At 40.3% G+C, this 20,375-nt stretch overlaps 1 protein-coding gene across 30 annotated transcripts in view; it reads left to right on the top strand.

Moving 5' to 3' along the window:
- DLG2 (discs large MAGUK scaffold protein 2) overlaps positions 1–18,339 on the top strand; it is a 1,055,297-nt gene extending 1,036,958 nt beyond the window's left edge. For all 30 annotated transcript variants that reach the window (XM_074860344.1, XM_074860343.1, XM_074860342.1 and 27 more), the window contains 6 exons: positions 3,330–3,380; positions 4,126–4,227; positions 5,158–5,330; positions 6,020–6,129; positions 11,902–11,993; positions 13,045–18,339. In XM_074860344.1, the coding sequence (XP_074716445.1) occupies positions 3,330–3,380; positions 4,126–4,227; positions 5,158–5,330; positions 6,020–6,129; positions 11,902–11,993; positions 13,045–13,151 (635 nt within the window). In that variant the 3' untranslated portion in view covers positions 13,152–18,339. The remainder of the gene's footprint in view (positions 1–3,329; positions 3,381–4,125; positions 4,228–5,157; positions 5,331–6,019; positions 6,130–11,901; positions 11,994–13,044) is intronic.
- Positions 18,340–20,375: the final 2,036 nt, after the last annotated feature.

Below are 20,375 nucleotides of genomic sequence, written 5' to 3'. Positions count from 1 at the left end.
ATTCTTACCTTCCCAAGCATGAGAAATCACCAACTGGCAAACCAAGAAGCAGAGTCATAGTGATTCTAGTAAAGTGAAAGCCCTCCAATAATCTTACTCAAATTACATTCAGGAAAGCTTCCTTTCTCTTTCTCCTCTTTCCTTATGTTCTTTCTTTTCTTCTCTTTTTGGCTTGATGGAATTTCACTGAAGAACAAGGGATCATGCCAAAATCCTACAGAAAGGGCTTTTTCTTTTTTCTCTTTTTGTTTTGTCTGTTAAATTTCACAAGAATTTTCCGGATCAATATAGCTAACCTGTGCTAATTAAGCCATTAATGTGGGTGGTAAATGAGGCTTAGTCAAATAATAAATAAAAGCCCATGTCCTGCTGAATTTCACACTGTGTCTCACATCTCAAAGCCATCTCAAGGTTATAGCAAACTAATTATTGATTGACTCTAGAGCTCTGCATTATACTTAATACTTTATGGACTACTTCAAAACCGTGCAGTACTGACTGAGTAAAGATCATTAAAGAATACCATCTGAAGAATTAACATGCATATTAGCCTCTGAGGACTTAGAGAATTTTGTCTGGACAGTGCTTGGAAGGATTTTATTCACATAAAAACTTGAGTTTCCTGAGCCCTTTTTCCAGAAAAGTAAAGTAATGGAAATGGTGCAGCTTTCCCCCACACTTGCACTCCATGTTGAGTCTGAAATTCGGTGCTGAAGAGCCTTCACTCAGGAAGATCTCTAAGTCCCCATGTATCACAGCCTCAAAGTTTCTCCTTACTTGCTGGCAACCCTTGCCAATGGCTTAAGCTTCAGAACAATTTGAGTGGGCTGGAGTTTTTCCTTTGCCTTCAGTCTGGCCACAGTTTCATAAGACTTCTGTGAAATGACAAGCTCATTTGTCTCCATTGCCCATACCCTACTGATAGCATGGATGTAGCAACAGTTTTAGCATGTGGATATGTCTGTCAGAGAACGGGCAAAACAGAAGGTAAAATCTGTGATGGCTTATTTGTGCTGGTTATAATTCTGTGCCAAAGCAAAATATTAGCCCACAGAGAAATTTTTAAACAGAGTTATTGGATATTTTCCTTCAGTTGCTCTTGTCACTGTCAATCCCACGGGATTCTGTTTAAATGCAGATGACTGCATCTGACCTTGCTGTTTAAATGCCGTTATGGGACAATGGAGACAAACATACCCTTCTGACTTTTTCTCTCATCCCAAAGCAGACATCTAAAATAGGTCAAATGACTCATGTCTTAGAATAAGCACTTGCCTATTTGTAGGCACCCATTGACTCCAAAGGGTACCTGGGGACTAGCTCAGACATAAGCACTCATGATACAGATTTCTGATATTAACTGAAATAAATCCCCTTCTGTGGATCTGTATGCCATTGAAACAAGTATTTTCAAGTTTAAGATTGTAGTTGTACAAACAGGCTCCTCTCCATGTGTTCAGCACATGATGGCTTCATCGCCCACCCCAAGACCAACTTTCTCAAGCTGTTGAAAAGCATTGCCTTGGCTGTTGGGGACTGGAGCACAGGCAGCTCAGGAGCTGGGAGAGTGAATTGTTTCATCTCCAGGGGAATGGGTCATCCTGAGTTTTATCCCAACCCCAAAATTCACAGAGAAACTTAAGAGAAAATAGCACATCTCATGCACGAAACCTAGTTTATCAATAGTTCTAGGTTTTTAACTTTGGAAAAAGCCAAAGTTAAGCAACTGATTACAGTATCAAATATTTACAAATAGAGAAGAAAATCCATTATCCACACTCTGCGTATGTTATGTTGCCTTAGCCTCAAAAGCTGTCTAATTTCTTCCTTTCATTAAAAATTATGTTTTCTCCTTTGCTACTTCAGCACCATTGCTAGGTTGGAGTTGGCCAGCTCTGTTCTCCCTCTCTCCTAATACATCAGTTCATTTTTTAATTTGCTTTTTCTGTCATTGTCCTTAATTACATTATTTTTACTTGAAAAGCTTTCTTACACATTTCTCACAGTTGTCTAGATAATATATTACAAAAAAATCTATCAACGTATTAGATTCATGAGGTGGGAGTCAGCTTAACACTAAACCACAAAAAGTTTTGTACTGACTTGGGAGCTAGGCATTGCATCCAATACAAATCTTGTTAATATAGTTAATGGATCCTCAAGAGTGACTCAGATAACGGGCAGACTACTTCAGGGTGAGGTGTAGCCCCCTCTAAATCCTACCTATATCATGCATCAGGTGTCAGGCAGCACTCTTTGCCTGTATGTGCCCACTTTGATTTAGCAGGAACCCACCAGAATAATGTAACACAGACTCATGTGCATGCAAGCAGATGAAATGAAGGCAATCCTATCTATTTTATAAAGCCCTGGTATGCCTTATGACACTCTTTCTTCTGTAGTATCTAAATTAGTTGCAAAATCCCATCTGTGGATCTTCTCAGAGAAAAGCCCTGAAATGGGTTAAAAATAAAATCATAATTTTAAACTTTACTAAGCCTAACTCATATTTAGAACCTGCCAGAGCCCTTATGTGGTACCAATTCTGTGACAGGGGCTTAATAAAAGAAATGTCCAGGAATTATTCATGCAGTAGGTTGAAGAATCCTCCCCCCTTTGCTCTTGCACTCTGGTAGAGCAGAGGACAGTGATAGACTGGGGCTGTACACCTGCACCCAAGTCATGGCCCATATAGTGCCACTTGTTTCTCATGGCAAATTTCTCTACTTTTAATTGTCACCACGAGGAAACAGCACTGTCCTAACAGGAATGGAGGGAGAGTAAGTGTGTAAAATAGGATGCTGTGAGATTTGTGTTCAGGGAAAGGATAAGGGTCAGAAAATAGCTCATAGCTAGATGTCAGGCTGTGAATAAACTAGGCTGTGGAGATTATGCACAGAAGGACAATCAACCAAAATGTATATATTCTGAGGATAAAAATTGTTCATTATAGGTAGCCTGTGGATTTGCCCTGCAGCAGCATGTTAAGGCCTTAACAATCGGACAAGCAAAAGAATAACATCTTAAATTTCTGCACTATACTTGTAAACAGCCTTGCTATCCAATCAATAAATGAAGCCTTACTGCCCATCACTGAAAAAGCCCAATTTCAGCAAAGACAATTGAAACATGTGGCAAGGGAGGGAGGGGAAGGAAAAAAGTGGTCTCCACGCTTTAAAGTTATGAGAAACTTTGGAATGGTTCAGGTGAGAGCATTACCAGAGAGAAGTGTTGAACCTGATCTGTCTCTATGTGAAGCATTTTATCAAGCTTTAGGACTTGATGTGTTGCTTGTCACCTTCAATCTCTTCTCTTTCTTCTCTCATCAGGAGGCCAAGAAGACTGCATCCTTTCTTATGAACCTGTCACCAGACAGGAAAGTAAGTTTCATCTGCATTTCTGTCACTGTTCCTTATATTTTTCATTTCATAATTTGGGGGCAAGCAGAGCAGTAAGCCTTGCTGTGTCAGCCCCAGATTCTCTGTGGCTCCTTTTTCTTGGCCACTTGGTCTATCACATACAAAAGAAATGATGTAAGGGTCTCCCTTGCTAGCCCCCATTTCCTAATGTTCTCAGGACTCTCCCCAGTATGCTCTCATGGCCTTTACTAATAAATATGTTAATCAGTCTATAAAATATTAATGCAGATTTTCTAGATTTACTGCAATATTTTTATGTGGGAAGCCTTTATTATTTTCCTTCTCGTGTGATAAGTGCCTCTAACCAGAGTAGATGAACCTATGGGAAGGCAAGTGAAAATGGGAGCACATCCACCTGATTTAATGGGGGATGCACTCATATTGCTGAGGAGAAAAAAATTCTACAATATCCTTTCCATGTCTCATGAGAGAATCCATCTGCAAGCATTTGGGAGTGACCTTGTTGAGCAGTAACAAATATATACACTTTGACTACATGTGCATGCACCATCAGAGCGTTCTGCAAAATGAGTGGTACTCATTCCTTTTTCCTTATCCATGTCACTACAGAAATCATTCATCAGTAAAATGTATATCTAAGTTTTCACTTCATACATAAAGGCAACAACTCTGGTTAGTGCACCTTTGGGAAGATTTACTATTATTGCCAGTAAGATCATCAAAATGTGCCTTTCTTTTTGTTCAGTTAATTACACCAGGCCGGTTATTATTCTGGGTCCTATGAAAGATCGGATCAACGATGATTTGATATCTGAATTTCCTGATAAGTTTGGGTCATGTGTACCACGTAAGTATGATCTTACTCCTTGTTGTGCAGCTGAGTAAGCTGTATCCCTTGGTGCCACACATTAAGTGAATTGCTGTGAATGTAGCACCCATGAGCTATATGTAGCCAAGGTTCTCAAAAGCCATTTTTCCATTGGACAAAAAAGGGGAAAGGAACAAACAAAAAAAGATGGTGAAGGTCTGGAAAGAATTTCTCAATAGAATTGTCTCAAAAGCTGTAGCATTTTTTTAAAGGAGCCTTCTAGTCACTAACTCAATTTTATCGTCAGTTGATCTGTGATTTCTTAAATAAGATAAAAGTTTGAAATACTGGTAAAATGTTTCAACTCAATTGCACAGCATCCATCAATAGAAATAAAGAGTAATCTGTAATTTGTGCGAGATCTAGACTAATCTGAAAGCAATATTGGACCCTGAATTAAGCAGAGTGTTTATGTCTTGGATCATTAGAGCTTGCTGAGTGTTTATTTCAGACCCTGATTGCAGTCTTACTTCATTTTAAACTGTTGTCTCTTCAAATACCAGCTTAAACTGCTAGAGGTGAGATCAGAATCAGCCTTATAATTAAGGCTAAATTAAATTTATGAGATTGTGATTGATTTTATCACTGTAATAGGATTAGATTTACAATCCGGGACGCATTTTGTATTTGGGGTTTGAAAAAAGTGGAATTCTGGTAAATCCTAATTTTCTATTAGCCTGTAAGTATTGATTGGAGGTAAACATCAGAAGGTATTACTTTAAAAAGACAGCTTTACTGTCATAACTCTGTTGAAAACAATATGTAGTAGCCAGAGATCTGCTCCAAGATGTGGGGCACCTCCACTTAGAGCAGACCCAGCATTGTCCACTGAGCAAACCTTAATTGCAGCATTTTTTACATGAGATGCTTTTACAGACTTCTTGATCTTCTGTCTTCTGTTTCATGCAGATACCACACGGCCAAAGCGTGACTATGAAGTGGATGGGAGAGATTATCATTTTGTCATTTCAAGAGAACAAATGGAAAAAGATATCCAAGAGCACAAATTTATAGAAGCTGGGCAGTACAATGATAATTTATATGGAACTAGTGTCCAGTCTGTGAGATTCGTGGCAGAAAGGGTAGGTTGACATTAGTTTTATTGCCCATGCAACAGGATCTGATTTGTTTCCACACTGTATCTCAGACGTAAGTCTTTTGCCAAAAATATAAGATTTCTGCAAAATGACGTCCTAATATTTATAGGCTTTAAAATGACTCCACAAGTGGAGTCTCTGACTTTGAATGACAACATCCTTGGCACTTTCTGTACCTGGATGTAGTGCCATAGATTCAGGGATGTAACACAGCGCCTCAAGTACACCCCAAGCAGCCTTTCTTCTTCCCTCTATAAGACAGGTAAATAAACTTATCTCATTTTCACAGAAGTGAAAGAACAAAGTACAGAGAGATTAAATGAAAAATTGCCTCAGGTGACACAGGGAGTCTTTGACACAAACAAGAACTGAATTAATCACTGAGAATGTAGACGTCCTATTATTTCTATGAACTGATTTTCCTCATCTCTGAAGAAAATCCCCCCCCCCAAAGTTCATCCCAGAAAAAATAAAACCCAACTTTGTTCTCATATCTCCAGTGAAGATTTTATATTAACACCAAAGCAAAGGAAAGATTGCAGAGGGTTCTCCTTCCCTGGTGTGCCAGTACTGGCCCTGCTACAGGGCACTGCATTGCAGAACTGCTTCCCGTCTTTTGGCTGATCTGTAGCAAACTCTGCAAAACTAAACACAGCCTCATCTGTTTCCAACAGGGCAAGCACTGTATACTCGATGTGTCAGGAAATGCTATCAAACGACTACAAGTTGCACAACTCTATCCCATCGCTATCTTCATTAAGCCTAAATCATGGGAGCCTCTGATGTAAGTATAAAAACTCCTTCAAGCATTTTTTTTCAGCGTACAGTTTCAAGTGGCACAACACAGATCTTGAGTCTACATTTTGCCTGTTCTCTAAAATCAGTAATAACAAGAGGAAGTGGGAACATTAGAGACTTGCTCTCCATGCCTGCCATCCACTGTACCCCTGCATCTCAAGGAACAAAGCCAAAGCTGCCTTTGAACCTTTCACACTGGGACATGTGGGCTTATGTGCTGGACTGTGAAGGACTCCCTGCCAGTGCTTGGTGTACTTGTTCCAACCTGTGCAGCAAGTTCACCAAGGACTATGCAGTATGGCTCGTCCCATCCAGCCTTGGGTGCTCTTGAGGTATAGAGTCTGGTCACAGAGGGTGAACCAGAGCGTAAACCTGTGTCAGATTTGCAGTGTGTGCCTCTTCATCAGCCCTTCATTTACTTGAAGGTCTGTAAGAGGATAGGCAAGGGCCGATGGGGCTGGAGAGGGGCAAACTTAACACTTAAAGAGGAAAAGAGAAGGCAACAACTTCATGCTGTCACCGGGCTACCTAATTTCAAAACTCAGAAAAACTATGGGATCCAGGGAACAGTTAAGCAACTCAAGTATAATAACTGAGAAGATTAAAAGGTTATAAGAGGCATCAAGAGCAAATCAAATCAATCTTATTTTTTCTTTCATGAGATGGATATCAATAATTTTATTGCATCTTGATTTTTATTCTGGCTCCATGGGACATTCTCAGTAGCAGGTTAGGGAAATATAATGTTAATAATTAGGGAAATATAGTCCTAAGTGAATCTATAGAGCATGTGCACAACATACTCAGTTGTTGAAAATGTCACTGTTAAACTGGGAGGTAACAGAAATCCTACAAGTATATTTCCTGAGCTGGGTCACTATTTGGGACGACTTGTTCATTAATTACTTGAATGATGAATTGGGCAGTACTTTTGTAAAGTCTGTGACTAACTCAAGGCTGAGAGAGGTGGCAAGCACTTTGGAGGATAAGATTAAATCTCAATGTAAAATCAGTAAGATGAAATTCAGCACAGGCAAAGGAGAGAAAATGAAATGCACGACTACAAGCAGGGAATAATTAAGCTATAGCACTGCAGAAAAGCATCTGGCAGTTGGGATGGATCACACAGGCATATGAATGGACGGATAATGTGCTTGCAAAAAAGGAAACTGCCACTCCAGGCTGTATTAACATCAGTGTTGTGTAAGGACAGAACAGACAGTTATTTTGTTTTACTGGGTATGGATGAGGCCTCAGCTGGAGTGCTGGCCTGGAAGTGGAGGAGGAATGAGGGCTACCTAGTGTCAAGGAGAGAACGCTGAGGAGGAAATGTGGAAGTGATCTTCATACTGGTTAAAGCTCAGGACAAAAATACATTGTGATCAATTGTTTTCCTTGTACATCTATCATAATGCAAGAACTTACCAGCTTAATTTGCTGTGATAGGGATGAAATTTTGAATTCTGTGCCTTCCCCTCACCAAAGGCTCTGCAAACAGCAGGTGATGCCATAGGGATCTGTTACACAGCTAAAATGTAAGCATCCTCCCTCCTGTGACAGACACAGATCTGGTTATGGTAATGGTGTGCCCACAAACATCAGGTCACAGAGCTGGAGAGTGCTAACATGCCCCATCCCAGGACCAAATGCGCATCCTTCCTGGCCTTGCCTTTTGGTGATAAGTTTGTTGCATGTCCAACCACATTACAGGGAATGATACACAGTATGTGGTACTTGCACAACCCCACCCTGACCAAAGCCATCTTGGGTTGGATAACTTCTTAACATTTCTTCCAGCCTTACAATTCAGTTATATTCTGATTATCTTGCTGTATAGAAGGAGAAGGGTGGTCTGATAGCCTGTGTGTTTATTGTTTTAAGATAGATTTTAACCAATAGTTCTACCATCCATAAAATCTTTCCATTATTTGTTTAATGATGACATCACATGTGGAGTGATTTAAAAAAAAAAAAAAAGAAGTAAATACAAGTGGTCCTTACTCTGAAAAATACATTAGGCAGAACCAGAAATGTGGCAATAACATAAAGGTTTCATTGATTTGATGTAAGAACAGCAAACCCTTGAACAGATTGACTCAAAAGTGTTATGAAGATGCAAAATATTCTGATAATTATCCTGTTATTAAACCAAAGCAATGCTTATATTTTACTTAGGACAAAACAAGTTATGCAGAGTTAACAGAATTTTTCTTACTGATATAAATCAAAAGTAAGCTATTCTTCACCCTCCAAATCTAAACCTGCCTCAGTGTTGGCAGTATGATAGGGACAAACAAAGTGAAATTCAGTATATGACTTTGAATTGCTGCTCTGCAAATACCCTGTGGAAGACACCCTTAATGAGAAATCCAAACTTTCATGGGACAGCAAAAGTTCTTCTATATCAGTACTAGTTTGGGATTTTTTTTCAGTAATATGGATTATATAAATAAACTATGTAAACAAGATACAACTCCTGAAAAAAAAGAGAAAAATGTAATGAATTCACGCATTCTAAATTAGTTTATCCCCTGCAGCCTCCTCTCCACAAGTAATTTTTTTATTTAGTTAATCTATCTAATGTGTATTTATCTTATCAAACAGCACCCAAAATTAGTTTCTAACAGAAATAAGAACTCTTTTAATATAAACAGTATCGTTCTTTTAAAGAATTTTCTTGAGAATAATGACATCGTTCTGAGCCCCTTGCTTGTAAAAATCTTTTATTTAGTAATGAAGCTAAATCTCTCAGAGTCTGGCTAAATAAATACATCATCTGACATAAGTGGTAGTGAGCTGTAGGGTGTGCATAAATAAATGGATATAACCCCTTTCCAATAGGTATTATTATTTTAGTATGGAGAGGTTTAACATGGTAAACCAGTGCTCTTTGGGAACAGAAGAGGACATTTTTATGACAGCCTAACTGTGTTCATTCAGTCTTTTTTATGTATGTAACTACTACAACACAAAAATTAAAGGTTTATTTGCCATAACTATTACTCCTGTTCATGCAAATGAGTTGAAAGTTAGTGTAATAGCAAAGTAAAACTATAAAGGACAAAAAATTGCTAATCAGAAGATGCAGGGAAACAAAGTGACAAAATTAGCACTTAGATTTGAAGGGTCTAATTCTCATTTATGTATATGTTTTGTACTGACTTGGGAGCTAGGCATTGCATCCAATGCAAATCTTGTTAATATAGTTAATGGATCCTCAAGAGTGACTCAGATTACAGTCAGACTACGTCAGGGTGAGGTGTAGCCCCCTCTAAATCCTACCTATATCATGCATCAGGTGTCAGGCAGCACTCTTTGCCTCTATGTGCCCACATACACAGCTTTAAGTCATTTCTAGAAACACCTTTTTTGCATCCTGGACACCTTAGAGGGTGTTTCTCAGAAGCCAGGTAGAAGTTAGCTGTAGCAAGTTCATACTGTTGTGCATTTCATAGATCATTTTTTTATGCACCATCATGCACATAATTTCCTACATGCATCACCCATGTCATACTGTATAGAGTCTATTACCACATAATCATATGATTCAGTGCAACGCATTAAATCAATTTATGTAGAACACAAGATGCTCACTTCTCTTGCTTTGCTAGTTGCCTCAGAAAATTTCCATCATGTTTAAAGAAAAATTAATCCATGCTGTGAAAACTGATAGAACAGCAAACTCTGTTTATTACTGCTAATTAATATGGATATCTGCAGGCATATATATGTAAGGCACTGAATGAATATGAACTTGATTTTTTTGAAAGTTGTCATGGTTTGGGCTCAGAGGGCAACACCAGGCAGCCACTCACTCACCCCTTCCACCTCAGGACTGGGAGGGAAAAAATAAACAAAAAAGCTCAGGAATCAAGAGAAGGACAAAGAGGGATGATTCACCCATTACAGTCATGGGCAAAAGACAGACTTGTTAGGGGAAGAAAAAGAACATAAATTTAATTCAGACACTAACAACAACAAGACTTAGCAGACAGAGTAGGACCATGAGAAGCATTACCACATCTTAAAAACACTTCCCCACACCCCTCCCTTCTTCCTGGGCTCAGCTTTGCTCCTGATTACTCTACCTTCTTCCCCACAGTGGCACAGGGGGTAGAGAATGGGGGGGTGCTGCCAGTCCTGCCGTTTCTTCCTCCTCAAGGTGAGGGGGACACTTCTCACATTTTTCCCCTGCTCCAGTGTTGTGTCCCTCTCATGGGGGACAATCCTCCACAAACCTTCTCCGGCGTGAGTCCTTCTCACAGGCTGCAACTGTTCCTGAGCTGCTCCTGTGTGAGTTCCCCCCACATGTTGCAGTCATCCCAATGCCAAACTACAACAGCGGGAAATTCTTCTCACAGTGTCCCAGCCTTCTTCAGGTGCGGTCACCTGCTCCAGCGTGGGGTCCTCCACAGGCTGCAGGTTGACATCTGCTCCACCATGGACCTCCATGGGCGGTAGTGGGGCAGCTCTGCCCTCTCACCACGGGTGCAGGGGAGTCTCTGCTCCAGCAAACCTTCCCTGTCCTCTTTTCTTCCACTGACCTTGGAGTTCACATAGGTGTCCTCCTCACAACTCCTCCTCACAACTCCAACTCCCAGGTTCTCCTTCTTAAATTTGTTATCACAGAGGCGCAGACACCATCGCTAATTGGCCCGGCCCTGGCCAGAGGTGGGTCTGACTTGGAGCTGAGGGAGCTTCAAGAAGCTTCTCACAGGGGCCACCGCTGTAGCCCCTCCTCCACTACCAAAAACCCTGCCCCACACACAAACCCAGCACAACAGTATACAGTGGTATTAAAAGCTAAGCGTGCATGGGCAAGACAACTAATTTCTTCATGTTACTAAATAATGCCTCTGTCAAAACAAATGCTTCACCAAATAACAGAACATTGGCAATAACAGAATGTTACTGATGCTGTCTATGTTTTTACATTTATTGGTACCCTGTATATTTTAGAATCTACAAGAAACACTTGCCTGGGAATCTCTCTAGTTAATCAGAAAGGACTGGAACAGAGAACACAAATAAATAACTCGTCTTAACTCTTCCTGCTACAAACACTCCATTTTATTTCTCATGATTATCTGGAACTCATGCCCACACCTGAACCAAAAAGTCTTCCTGGAAGACATACTGGTTCCTTCTGGGGCTTCCCTACAAGGATTACAATGACTCTGAGTTTCCTCCTGCAGGGGCAGGAGTCTCACTGTGCTGAATCCTGCCTTTAATCATGATTTCACTTCCATAGCACCAACCTCAGTCAAAATGCAACTTCCATTTCAGCAGTTTGGACAATCTCATTCAGCTGAGACAGTCAGCTGTGGGCCTGGGAGATAGGGAGGTTCCTGCAGGAGCCTCAGCTCTGGAGGCAGAAGTGCTCTGAGTGCACGGACCTTGAGACCTCCTGGCTCCCAGACTTACCCATGGGTTCCTGTTGCCACAAGTCCATCTCACTTAGCAGTTACCAGATTTGTGCCTCATATTTTGTTTGGAAATGTAGAATGGTGAACCCAAAATAAAAAAATAAGCAGAGAAATGGGAAATAGTCAGGGGGAAGGTCTGGATATGTACATTTATACTATATAAGAATGAAATTAAACTTAAAATCCTGAAACTGCCCATGAACTAATGGAAGAATTTCATTGCTTGATTCTGGTACTGATTTCAGTTCATCTATGATTCAGTTGAACATATCTTTTAGAAAACTGTTCTAGTAAGAATCTAAACTTCTTGATGACTTCCTCTGTGTTTCTAGGGAAATGAATAAACGTCTTACAGAGGAACAAGCGAAGAAAACCTATGATCGAGCAATTAAATTAGAACAAGAATTTGGAGAATATTTTACAGGTATGGTTTTATTAAAAGCAGTATTTTCCCAAGACATAGTTTTTTATTGAAAAACAACTGTATCAGCTCTGTTTCTGGCCTAGGGTGCATATCAGTATAGTGTGCCCACAGTAAGGACTCCTGACTTGGGACTATTGTTTGCCTGAAACTCAAGGGCAGTTGAAGTGTTCAACTCCTCAGAAGTTTGACTCCGTGAAGTAATATCTTTACATGAATTTGATTCTCTCCCTGATCCAAAACTGCTTTTAATGAAGTCAGTAAAAATATTGCATCGTTGCATTTGTACAGACCAAAGAATTCATCACTAGCTCAAGGCAGGAGTTCAAGTTACGTATCGTTGGAGGGAAAGAGAAAGGCATCTTCTTCGTGACCTGGAAAAGAGCAAGATTTAAGACCTGCTCTGAGCCTCAGCATTTCCTTTGGGCAGGTTTAAGCATTTCCCTACTCAGGGGACTGGTATTTGTGAATAACACTGAGAAGTCCCCAGTTGTCCCTCCACATGCTGACAGTGAGCATAATCTGAACTGCAGTTCCAGACTTCTGCTGGGGGGACAAGGAATTTAAGGGTATAGACACTGTGCTTTGTGTTGAACTTGCTCTATCTTCTGTCAGTTTGGGCCTGATCAAGTTAACTTTTGCAGCCAAGAGTCAGCCTATTATAACTAGGTCAAGAAAAGAATAGGTTGTAAATCTGCTGCTACTCACTGCTGAAGTAGCTTCTAAAACAAATGACTTGTAAAGCTTGACTTGCAACAGTGGGAACCTACCATGCTGCCCTCCCCTAGGACAGAACTGCTAGTTCTCTAAACTAACCTAGCTCAGTCTTCTCACTATAAGCAGTGGGATAGGTCTCTGTCATGGGAAGCTGCCATTGGTTTGAACTTAGTTGCCATCCAGAGGGTGTATGACTTTTCCATAATCAACAACATCACCGTGTTCTAGTATTCCTTCTCATTTCATCAATATCTATAAGTACACTGAAAATCTGCTGACACTGGATGATGTAGAATATATCAATTAAAAGAAGTATTGACATGTTTTCTTACTGCAGCTATTGTCCAAGGAGATAGCTTAGAAGATATATATAATCAATGCAAACTTGTAATTGAAGAACAATCTGGGCCTTTCATCTGGATTCCTTCAAAGGAAAAATTATAAATTAGCCACTGCACCTCTGATTACGACGGGAGAATATTTAGAAGAAAACTATAATATACTATTTGGAGGCTTTCCTGTTTTTGTTGCATTTATGTTCTTTGCAGTCAATGTGAATTTTGATGAATGTACAACACAAAGTGTTTGAAGCCATGAAGGACACTGATGGGTCAAAGGGTAGGAACAAAAAGACTTCTACCATATAAAGCAAATCTGTTGTGTGCTCAGAGCACCAGTTGTAGGTATAAACTTTTGACATGGAGACTCTCTGTCAAGGGGAGCTAGCCACCTCCTGTGCCCATGCGGACATTTTGATCGATTTCAATGGCTGAGCTCAGTGTGTTGATTGCTTTAAAGAGAAGTTCCCAGCTCTTGAACCTCATATAGGGCTTGATCCTGCAAGGCATTCAGCACTTGACCCCAATTCCTACATGAGTAGCCCGTTGACTTGGAGTCACCTGTGACACTTCCCTATGCTGTTCAGTCCCATAAATTCCAGTAGGACTATTCATGTGCTCAAAGCTAAGCACGGGCTTAAGCGTTTTGCTAGATCAGGGCCACATGCACCTTGCAAAATCAAGCTCAGACTACTTGGTCCACTTCCTACTGAAGTCACTGGTAGGACACTCTTTGACTTGACTGGGAGGTGGGTCCTATTCTAAGCTTGTCATTGCACATTTGTAGTTGGTACACCTCGACTTTGGTAACTATGCACATCTTTTGATTTCTGAAACCGAGACAAGCATTTCTTTTTTCCCCTTTGGAAACACTATTGCATCAGGAACTAATAACAATATAGTTTATTTTAATGGAGTTTGGGGGTGGGAGAGGATGGAAGCATTTCACGTCACACACGTGCACACAAACACATTCCCATGCAGACACACACATGTATGAGGATTCACAGCACCTATGTTGACAAGGAGGGATACAACTGGGAAAAGCTTTAAAATTTTTGATTGTCTATTTTATCATTTATATTGATAGAAGGCACTTAAAGATGGAATAATTTATAAAAATAAAAATAAAAATAAAAATATATTGATGTATAGAAACTAATTTCTATAGGTAAAAATGTTTTTGTGAGATATTTTGTAAAGATTAATTAATTGAAAGATTAAATATTTACACCCTTGTGTGACTGTAAAATGTAAAGAGGACCATCAAGTTGCATTATCCCTTTTCCATAACAGATTCTCTATTATTAATGACAAGTAAGATAATTCCTGAAATTGTAGTTGTCCGCTTGTTTTTCTCTCAATTTAATCCTCTCCCTTGCCTCTATTTAATCATGATGAACTCCTGTGGAAAGATCTCTTGAACTGACTGCCCTGTAGGACCTTTTCTGAACACAAAAGGATAATGCATCTTTAAATTGAAATGAATGATTTTTCAGAAGCAAAATGTCACTGCTTGAATGCAGTTAATAATTTCTCTCTTGGAGGGAGTCACACTTCACCCCAAAACATTTTATGATTTTTCCTGTTTCTTTAAAGGAAATACCAAAAGCATTTGATCTTTCCTCTCTTTGTAGGCAGGCAGGTCACCAACTAACTTGTATCTTCATTCATTTCACAGTCAACAAGGGTCTTAAAAGCAAAAACTGAGGCAATGGACATTTGTGAGGGATTTGGGGAAAGTCTGTGGAATTGCAGTTTGGGGTGCATGGAAGGGGAGGAAGAGGTATTTTTTTCTTATTTCACATTGCCCTTCCTTTGTATACTGATGCCATTCTTCACTCTGACACACAAAGGGACAACTGCAAGAGATATTATGATAGTAAACTGAATTGCCTTTGCTGCTGCTGGACCAAGATTTCTATAAAACCCACACTCCTGCCTGCTGCGTCGCAGGAGTCCAAAGCTTATTAGCTGGTGGCTACAGCAACCCTAATGTTTAAGGATGTTTTAAGGGCAAATGCTAAATAGACTCCTCAGTTACTTGTCTATTTGAAGCTTTTTCTACACCCTGTCAAGCTGACAGGTATATCCAGCCAACCTCCGCGGACAGCGTGACTAGCTGGATGTTTGCAATATAGCCACCAGCAGTGACAGGGTTAAACATATGGGCATTTTAGTGGCCCTGAGGTGGCCTCTCACTTATTGCCCTACTATGGTAACTTTGAGAAGTTCACACTTCTTTTACTACTATTTTTCTTGCCTGGCCAGCGCAGATTTATAAACAAGGGTTTCAGTTAAGTCTCCAAAACAGCTTTGTAACCTGAAGGGCTAGAAACTTTTTTTTACAAAATATAAATGAATGAAAGTTTTGATTTTGGATAATTCTGCAGAAATCCACAGAGTGACCCCAGATCTTCGGAAGCCATGAATGTTTCCATGCTGGCAAAGTACTATTGCCCCAGGTTGGGAAATAGCCCACCAGACCTGAAAAACCAAGTATCCTAAAGCAGGAACTTCATTCTAATTTTCAGCTCTATTTTTAAGCAATCAAACACATCTGCTTCTTTGTTTCTTAGTTCAGCATGCAGCCTTTTACAGTACTATCCTACTAGTAACTGTTTTGCTTTGTCATGTGCTGTGCTTTACGGTGAACAGTAACACTATGGCTGAGTACAATCAATTTTTCCATCAGTCCTTGGTTACTGTAGTAACATTATTTATTTTTCCCTGTCTGTTGTTTGTGCTTCCAGTTTAGAGTTGCCATTGCACTTCTTTTTTTTTTTTTTTTAAATAAAACGTATATTTAAAAACAAATCACTAAGAGAAGCAGTGAGAGGTCTTATTTCCCTTAGGACTTGTACTCCCATTTGTTTTGTGCGTTGACATTTTGCGTTTCATGTTTCAGCATCCTCAGAGCTGCAGTTCATTTTTGCATTGCAGCTGTTCAGATCATACTGGGTGGTAGTGGGAGGAGGAAGAGAAACATAAGATTCATGCAAAATTACATCTGGTGCAAAAAAAAAAAAAAGTCAAAACTCACAACCCACAGCAATTGGCTCCTGAGACCATATTGGTGCTAACACAACTTAGCGTAATCAGATTCCTTTTCTGTCCATGTAAAAGACTTGCAAGCATCTAAACATGAGACAAATGCAAATGCTGGACCCTTTAGGAAAAGTGCCAGATCACACCCCTGGTGCTATTTCTCATGTTCTGGCACAGTGTGTAGCACCGTAGGGTCTAAGCAGAACCAAAATTATCACAGCTTTTTGTCCACCCATGAATGATCACAATGACATCTTGCTAGCTTTGTGCAGATGTGCAATATTACAACCTACTTATTTCTCCTTGCCACAAAACATTTTCCATGCACTGACTCATTGAGAGCTTGCTAACAGGGCTCAGTGAAACAGCACTCTTTACTGGTCTTACGGTCTGACCATCAACCAGTGAAAGAGCCTCTCTCTTGCTTAATTCCCCCTTCCTACAGAGGTACCCTGTCCACGCTAGCGCTTTGTAATTTCTCTGGTAGTAAAGGCTGTTTCTAGATAAATATTCTGTGATGTAACTGTGTTTGTAGCTAGCATGGTTTGATGCTCCGGTGTGGATAGGGTCCTAGGAACCACCCTGTGAAAGTCAAGGATAAGAAATCTCTCCGTTGCACTGAAATTTCAAATCCTCATCCTGGAGAGCAGTGTGGAACCTGAGCTAATAACCACTACGAGCCAGCGACAGTGTCCTAGTTATACAATGTCCACCTACCTATTTACATTTTCTATGAAGAAATTGTTGGTGTTACACCTTCACTGTTACTTGCTCATCAGCACTCAGTCAAATTGTATTTTTGTTTTGGTTTTCTTTTTTTTTTGTTTTTCAAATCGCATCCCTGACCAGAGGATTTAGTGAGTGACAACACATGAGGATATTTGTAGGAAATACAGTGTTAATGAAAAAAGTCTCAATCTTCTTTTTAAACTGCAGATTTAAAGCCATAGTATCTGCTGTGTTCACAGAAAGTGGTCTTTTATCCTTCACAGCTTTTAATTTCAACATTTTTTCTCTTGAACATTTTGTCTGCGATGTTATGCATGCGGTTCACTGTGCAACTGCATTCATGTGCTCAAGCCCATGCCTTGGTGGAACAAATGTATTTTCCTATTCCATTAATAATCAGACATCTTGTCAATTAGTTCAGAAGTAAGGAGGAAGTAATCATTATGTTAAAAAAAAGATTCCCATTCTAGGGCACAAATCAGCATCAAAGCTAACAGCAAATAACATCTAAAATCTATTCAGCATATAGCTAGCCTAGATCCTCAGCTGGTGTAAATCAACGTCACTCCACTGATTTCATAGAATCATAGAGTGGTTTGGGTTGGAAGAGACCTTTGAAAGTCATCTAGTCCAATCCCCCTGCAATGAGCAGGGACAGCAGTGGAGTCCATCCCATTTACACCACCTGAAGTTACACACCTGTGTCCCCCATTACACTGATTTTTTGGCATTACTGTAAAGCACCAAGGCCACATGATTAAACAGCAGCTCAGCACTTTCCATCATTATCTTACTTATCTGCTTATCTTACTGTAGCACCTAGAGGGCCAAATCATGGACCAAGATCCTTTTGAGGTAGGTGCTGTGAAATTGCTGAACAAAAAGACACCCCATGGGCCAAATGCTGTGGCCAGATTTTCAGAAGGCTTTAGCCCCACTGACATCTCAGCAAGAGCAATAGGAACCACTACCCCATTGGCCCTTTTGAGACTCGGTCTTTAAGGTGAGGAGCATGAGACACGATTCATCATCCCTCACGCCGTGTTAGCAGCTTATGCCGTCTGGCCCTGACCTACAGCACAGGCAACTTGCCCTGGTGTAAAACAGCATTTCTGGGAATGAGCGGTAGCCAGCATCCTAGACAAGATCTTTGGGGGAAAAAAAGCAAAAAAAAAAGCAAAAAAAAAAAAAAAAGAAGCAACACTGTTGGCTCTTAGTGGGATAGCAACCTTTTAATTTCTGGATTTGTGTTCCTAAATTTGAATCAGCCAGTCCAAATTTCCGAGTGCAGCAGCCTGTCTCAGCAGGCTGCTCCATCCGGCATGCTGGCCGGCGCGTGTCTCTAGCAGGATGTTTCTCAGTCCAGCTGTAGTGTGGGGTACTCAGAATCTGAACTGGAGTTTACAAAATACCCTGTCCAGCTTACACTCCTGTTATGTGTAAATACTCTGCGCACCCATTCCATTTGTGTAAAGAATAAAGCACACACAATTATAAAAATTAAGATGTATATTTCATACTAGCTGTGTCCTCGCTTATTTATTCCGGTCCAAGCTCTCAGCTGTGGTTCAGTTGTAAATGCTTGATAGAGTGTTTATAAATATGTCATGAATTTTATTATAAAATATTAATATTAAAGCATTTTTACACTTTATAGCAAATGGCTTCTTCACAAGGCATAATTTGTCTTTTTTCCTTAAAGCAGAATAGCAAAAGAGAATTAACATGCTCTTAACATGTCTTGAGACACTATCACATCTATCACACAAGACAGACACAAGTCTGGAATTGGGATGGTGGTTTCAAAAATGACTGAGGATACAGAAACTTTTTTCTTTCTTGCACTCTTCTTTTTCTCTTTTTTTTTGACTTCATATTGACGTGGAAGTTACCATCAAGAAGATTCACTCTGGTTAAGTACTGCTACTTTCTCCTTACCACACTTCTGCTGTGTATTAGGTATCATCAGCATCTTGGTGAATAAGTATCAGTATTTTTTTTTAAATTAAAGAATTGTCTCATGTTTCTGACATCACAGTGCAGCTGTTGGGATAAGGACTGTAATAATTACATGCTTGTGAGCCGCTTAGCGGAGCATAAACTCAGTTGTGCTATGGGGTCCCAACAGCCCAAGAACCTTGGGTTTTGGCCATCCCAGGAATGTCTTTGCAGATGGCTTCTGGGCTCCAGGGAGGCCATGTGAACATTGTCAGTCCCCAGCAGAGGCAGAAACGTGACAGAAACTCTGCTTTCAACACACAGTGCTAAATTCAGCCTGCAAAGGACCATGGAGCCTCCATATGGCTCTGGGACCCGCAACCAACACTACAGGGAGAAAGACTCTGTCCACAGTTTTACATGCATAATCACAAGGATGGTTAACCATCTAAACATTCATTGTGATGCTTTGGACTTCTCCAATAAATTCAGAAGAGGGAGAGAATCCAAACAACAGTTCACATTGATATGCAGGTGAGCATAATTTAGAGGAAAAAAATTAGCAACTTATTTTTGAGATGCAAGCCTGTTTACTGAGAGATTTTTCACAGCAGTAAGCTACTGCTCCAACAATCTTAGCAACAAAGTGAAGTTGCTTTCCTGAGCAACACTGTACAAAACAGCCTGTAGGTGGGCTCTTCATTACAGAGCAGCATCTCTTATTGAAGTATTTTCTTCTTCATCCTATCTCTAGGCAAACCTGAGCTAATTCCCCAGACTATATTCTGCAAAAACAAGAGAAACTTGGAAAACAATCTTTATAAAATGCTTGGGAAGCAGGAAATACTTAAAATTGCAGGAACCTAGACATGCTGTGACTATCGACTCAAGCAGTGGTGGCAAACCTTGCCAGGCTGTTGCCCTGGCCAGGCATGGAGTATGTCCTGAATGGTCACCTTCTCTCATTTGTCCCACTGCCTTTTAATGGTCCCTTCACACAGCCAGACAAATATCTGGACTCGGTTGTCCAATCACACCCCTGTGGTTTGAAAGACACTATGTCCCAGTTTGAAAAATTATTTGGGACCAGAGTTGCAAGGTAGGTGGGCAGTACTTCTATGTACAGATACCACCAAGTACCTAATCTTGGGCAAGTCATTTCACACTGATTTTTCAAAGGAATTTTTTAGGTGCCTATTTGGCATCAGCAAGTTATTCATTTCACTATAATCATAGCACTTTACAGCTGGCACATAGCAAGGCAGTGACACCTGGGTTCCTATGTCATCTGTGGGAGAGCAGGAAAATGGTGATTCAGTTCCAGAATTTCTGGGCACATATCAGATTCTCTTCCCCACCAGCAATCCATACAGCAGTATATATTACCAAAAATTTTGGACAACACAGGAATAGTTACCATAATAGCCCTACCAGAGCAGGACTCACCAACAGCACCATTACAAAGCCCATTGCTACAAGAAAGGTGACACCATGGTTGCAGAGCAGGGCCTGCTTGGGTTGGTTGGCTGGCCACATCACCAGTAAAACAGCCACACCTGAACTGGTCTATAGACCAGTTTGGAAAGCTGTGGGCAAAAGCACAGTTCCCCTGCTC

The sequence above is a fragment of the Strix uralensis genome, chromosome 2 (genome assembly GCF_047716275.1).
Source record: "Strix uralensis isolate ZFMK-TIS-50842 chromosome 2, bStrUra1, whole genome shotgun sequence".
Classification (NCBI taxonomy): domain Eukaryota; kingdom Metazoa; phylum Chordata; class Aves; order Strigiformes; family Strigidae; genus Strix; species Strix uralensis.
This window is presented reverse-complemented; position numbering and strand designations above follow the sequence as displayed.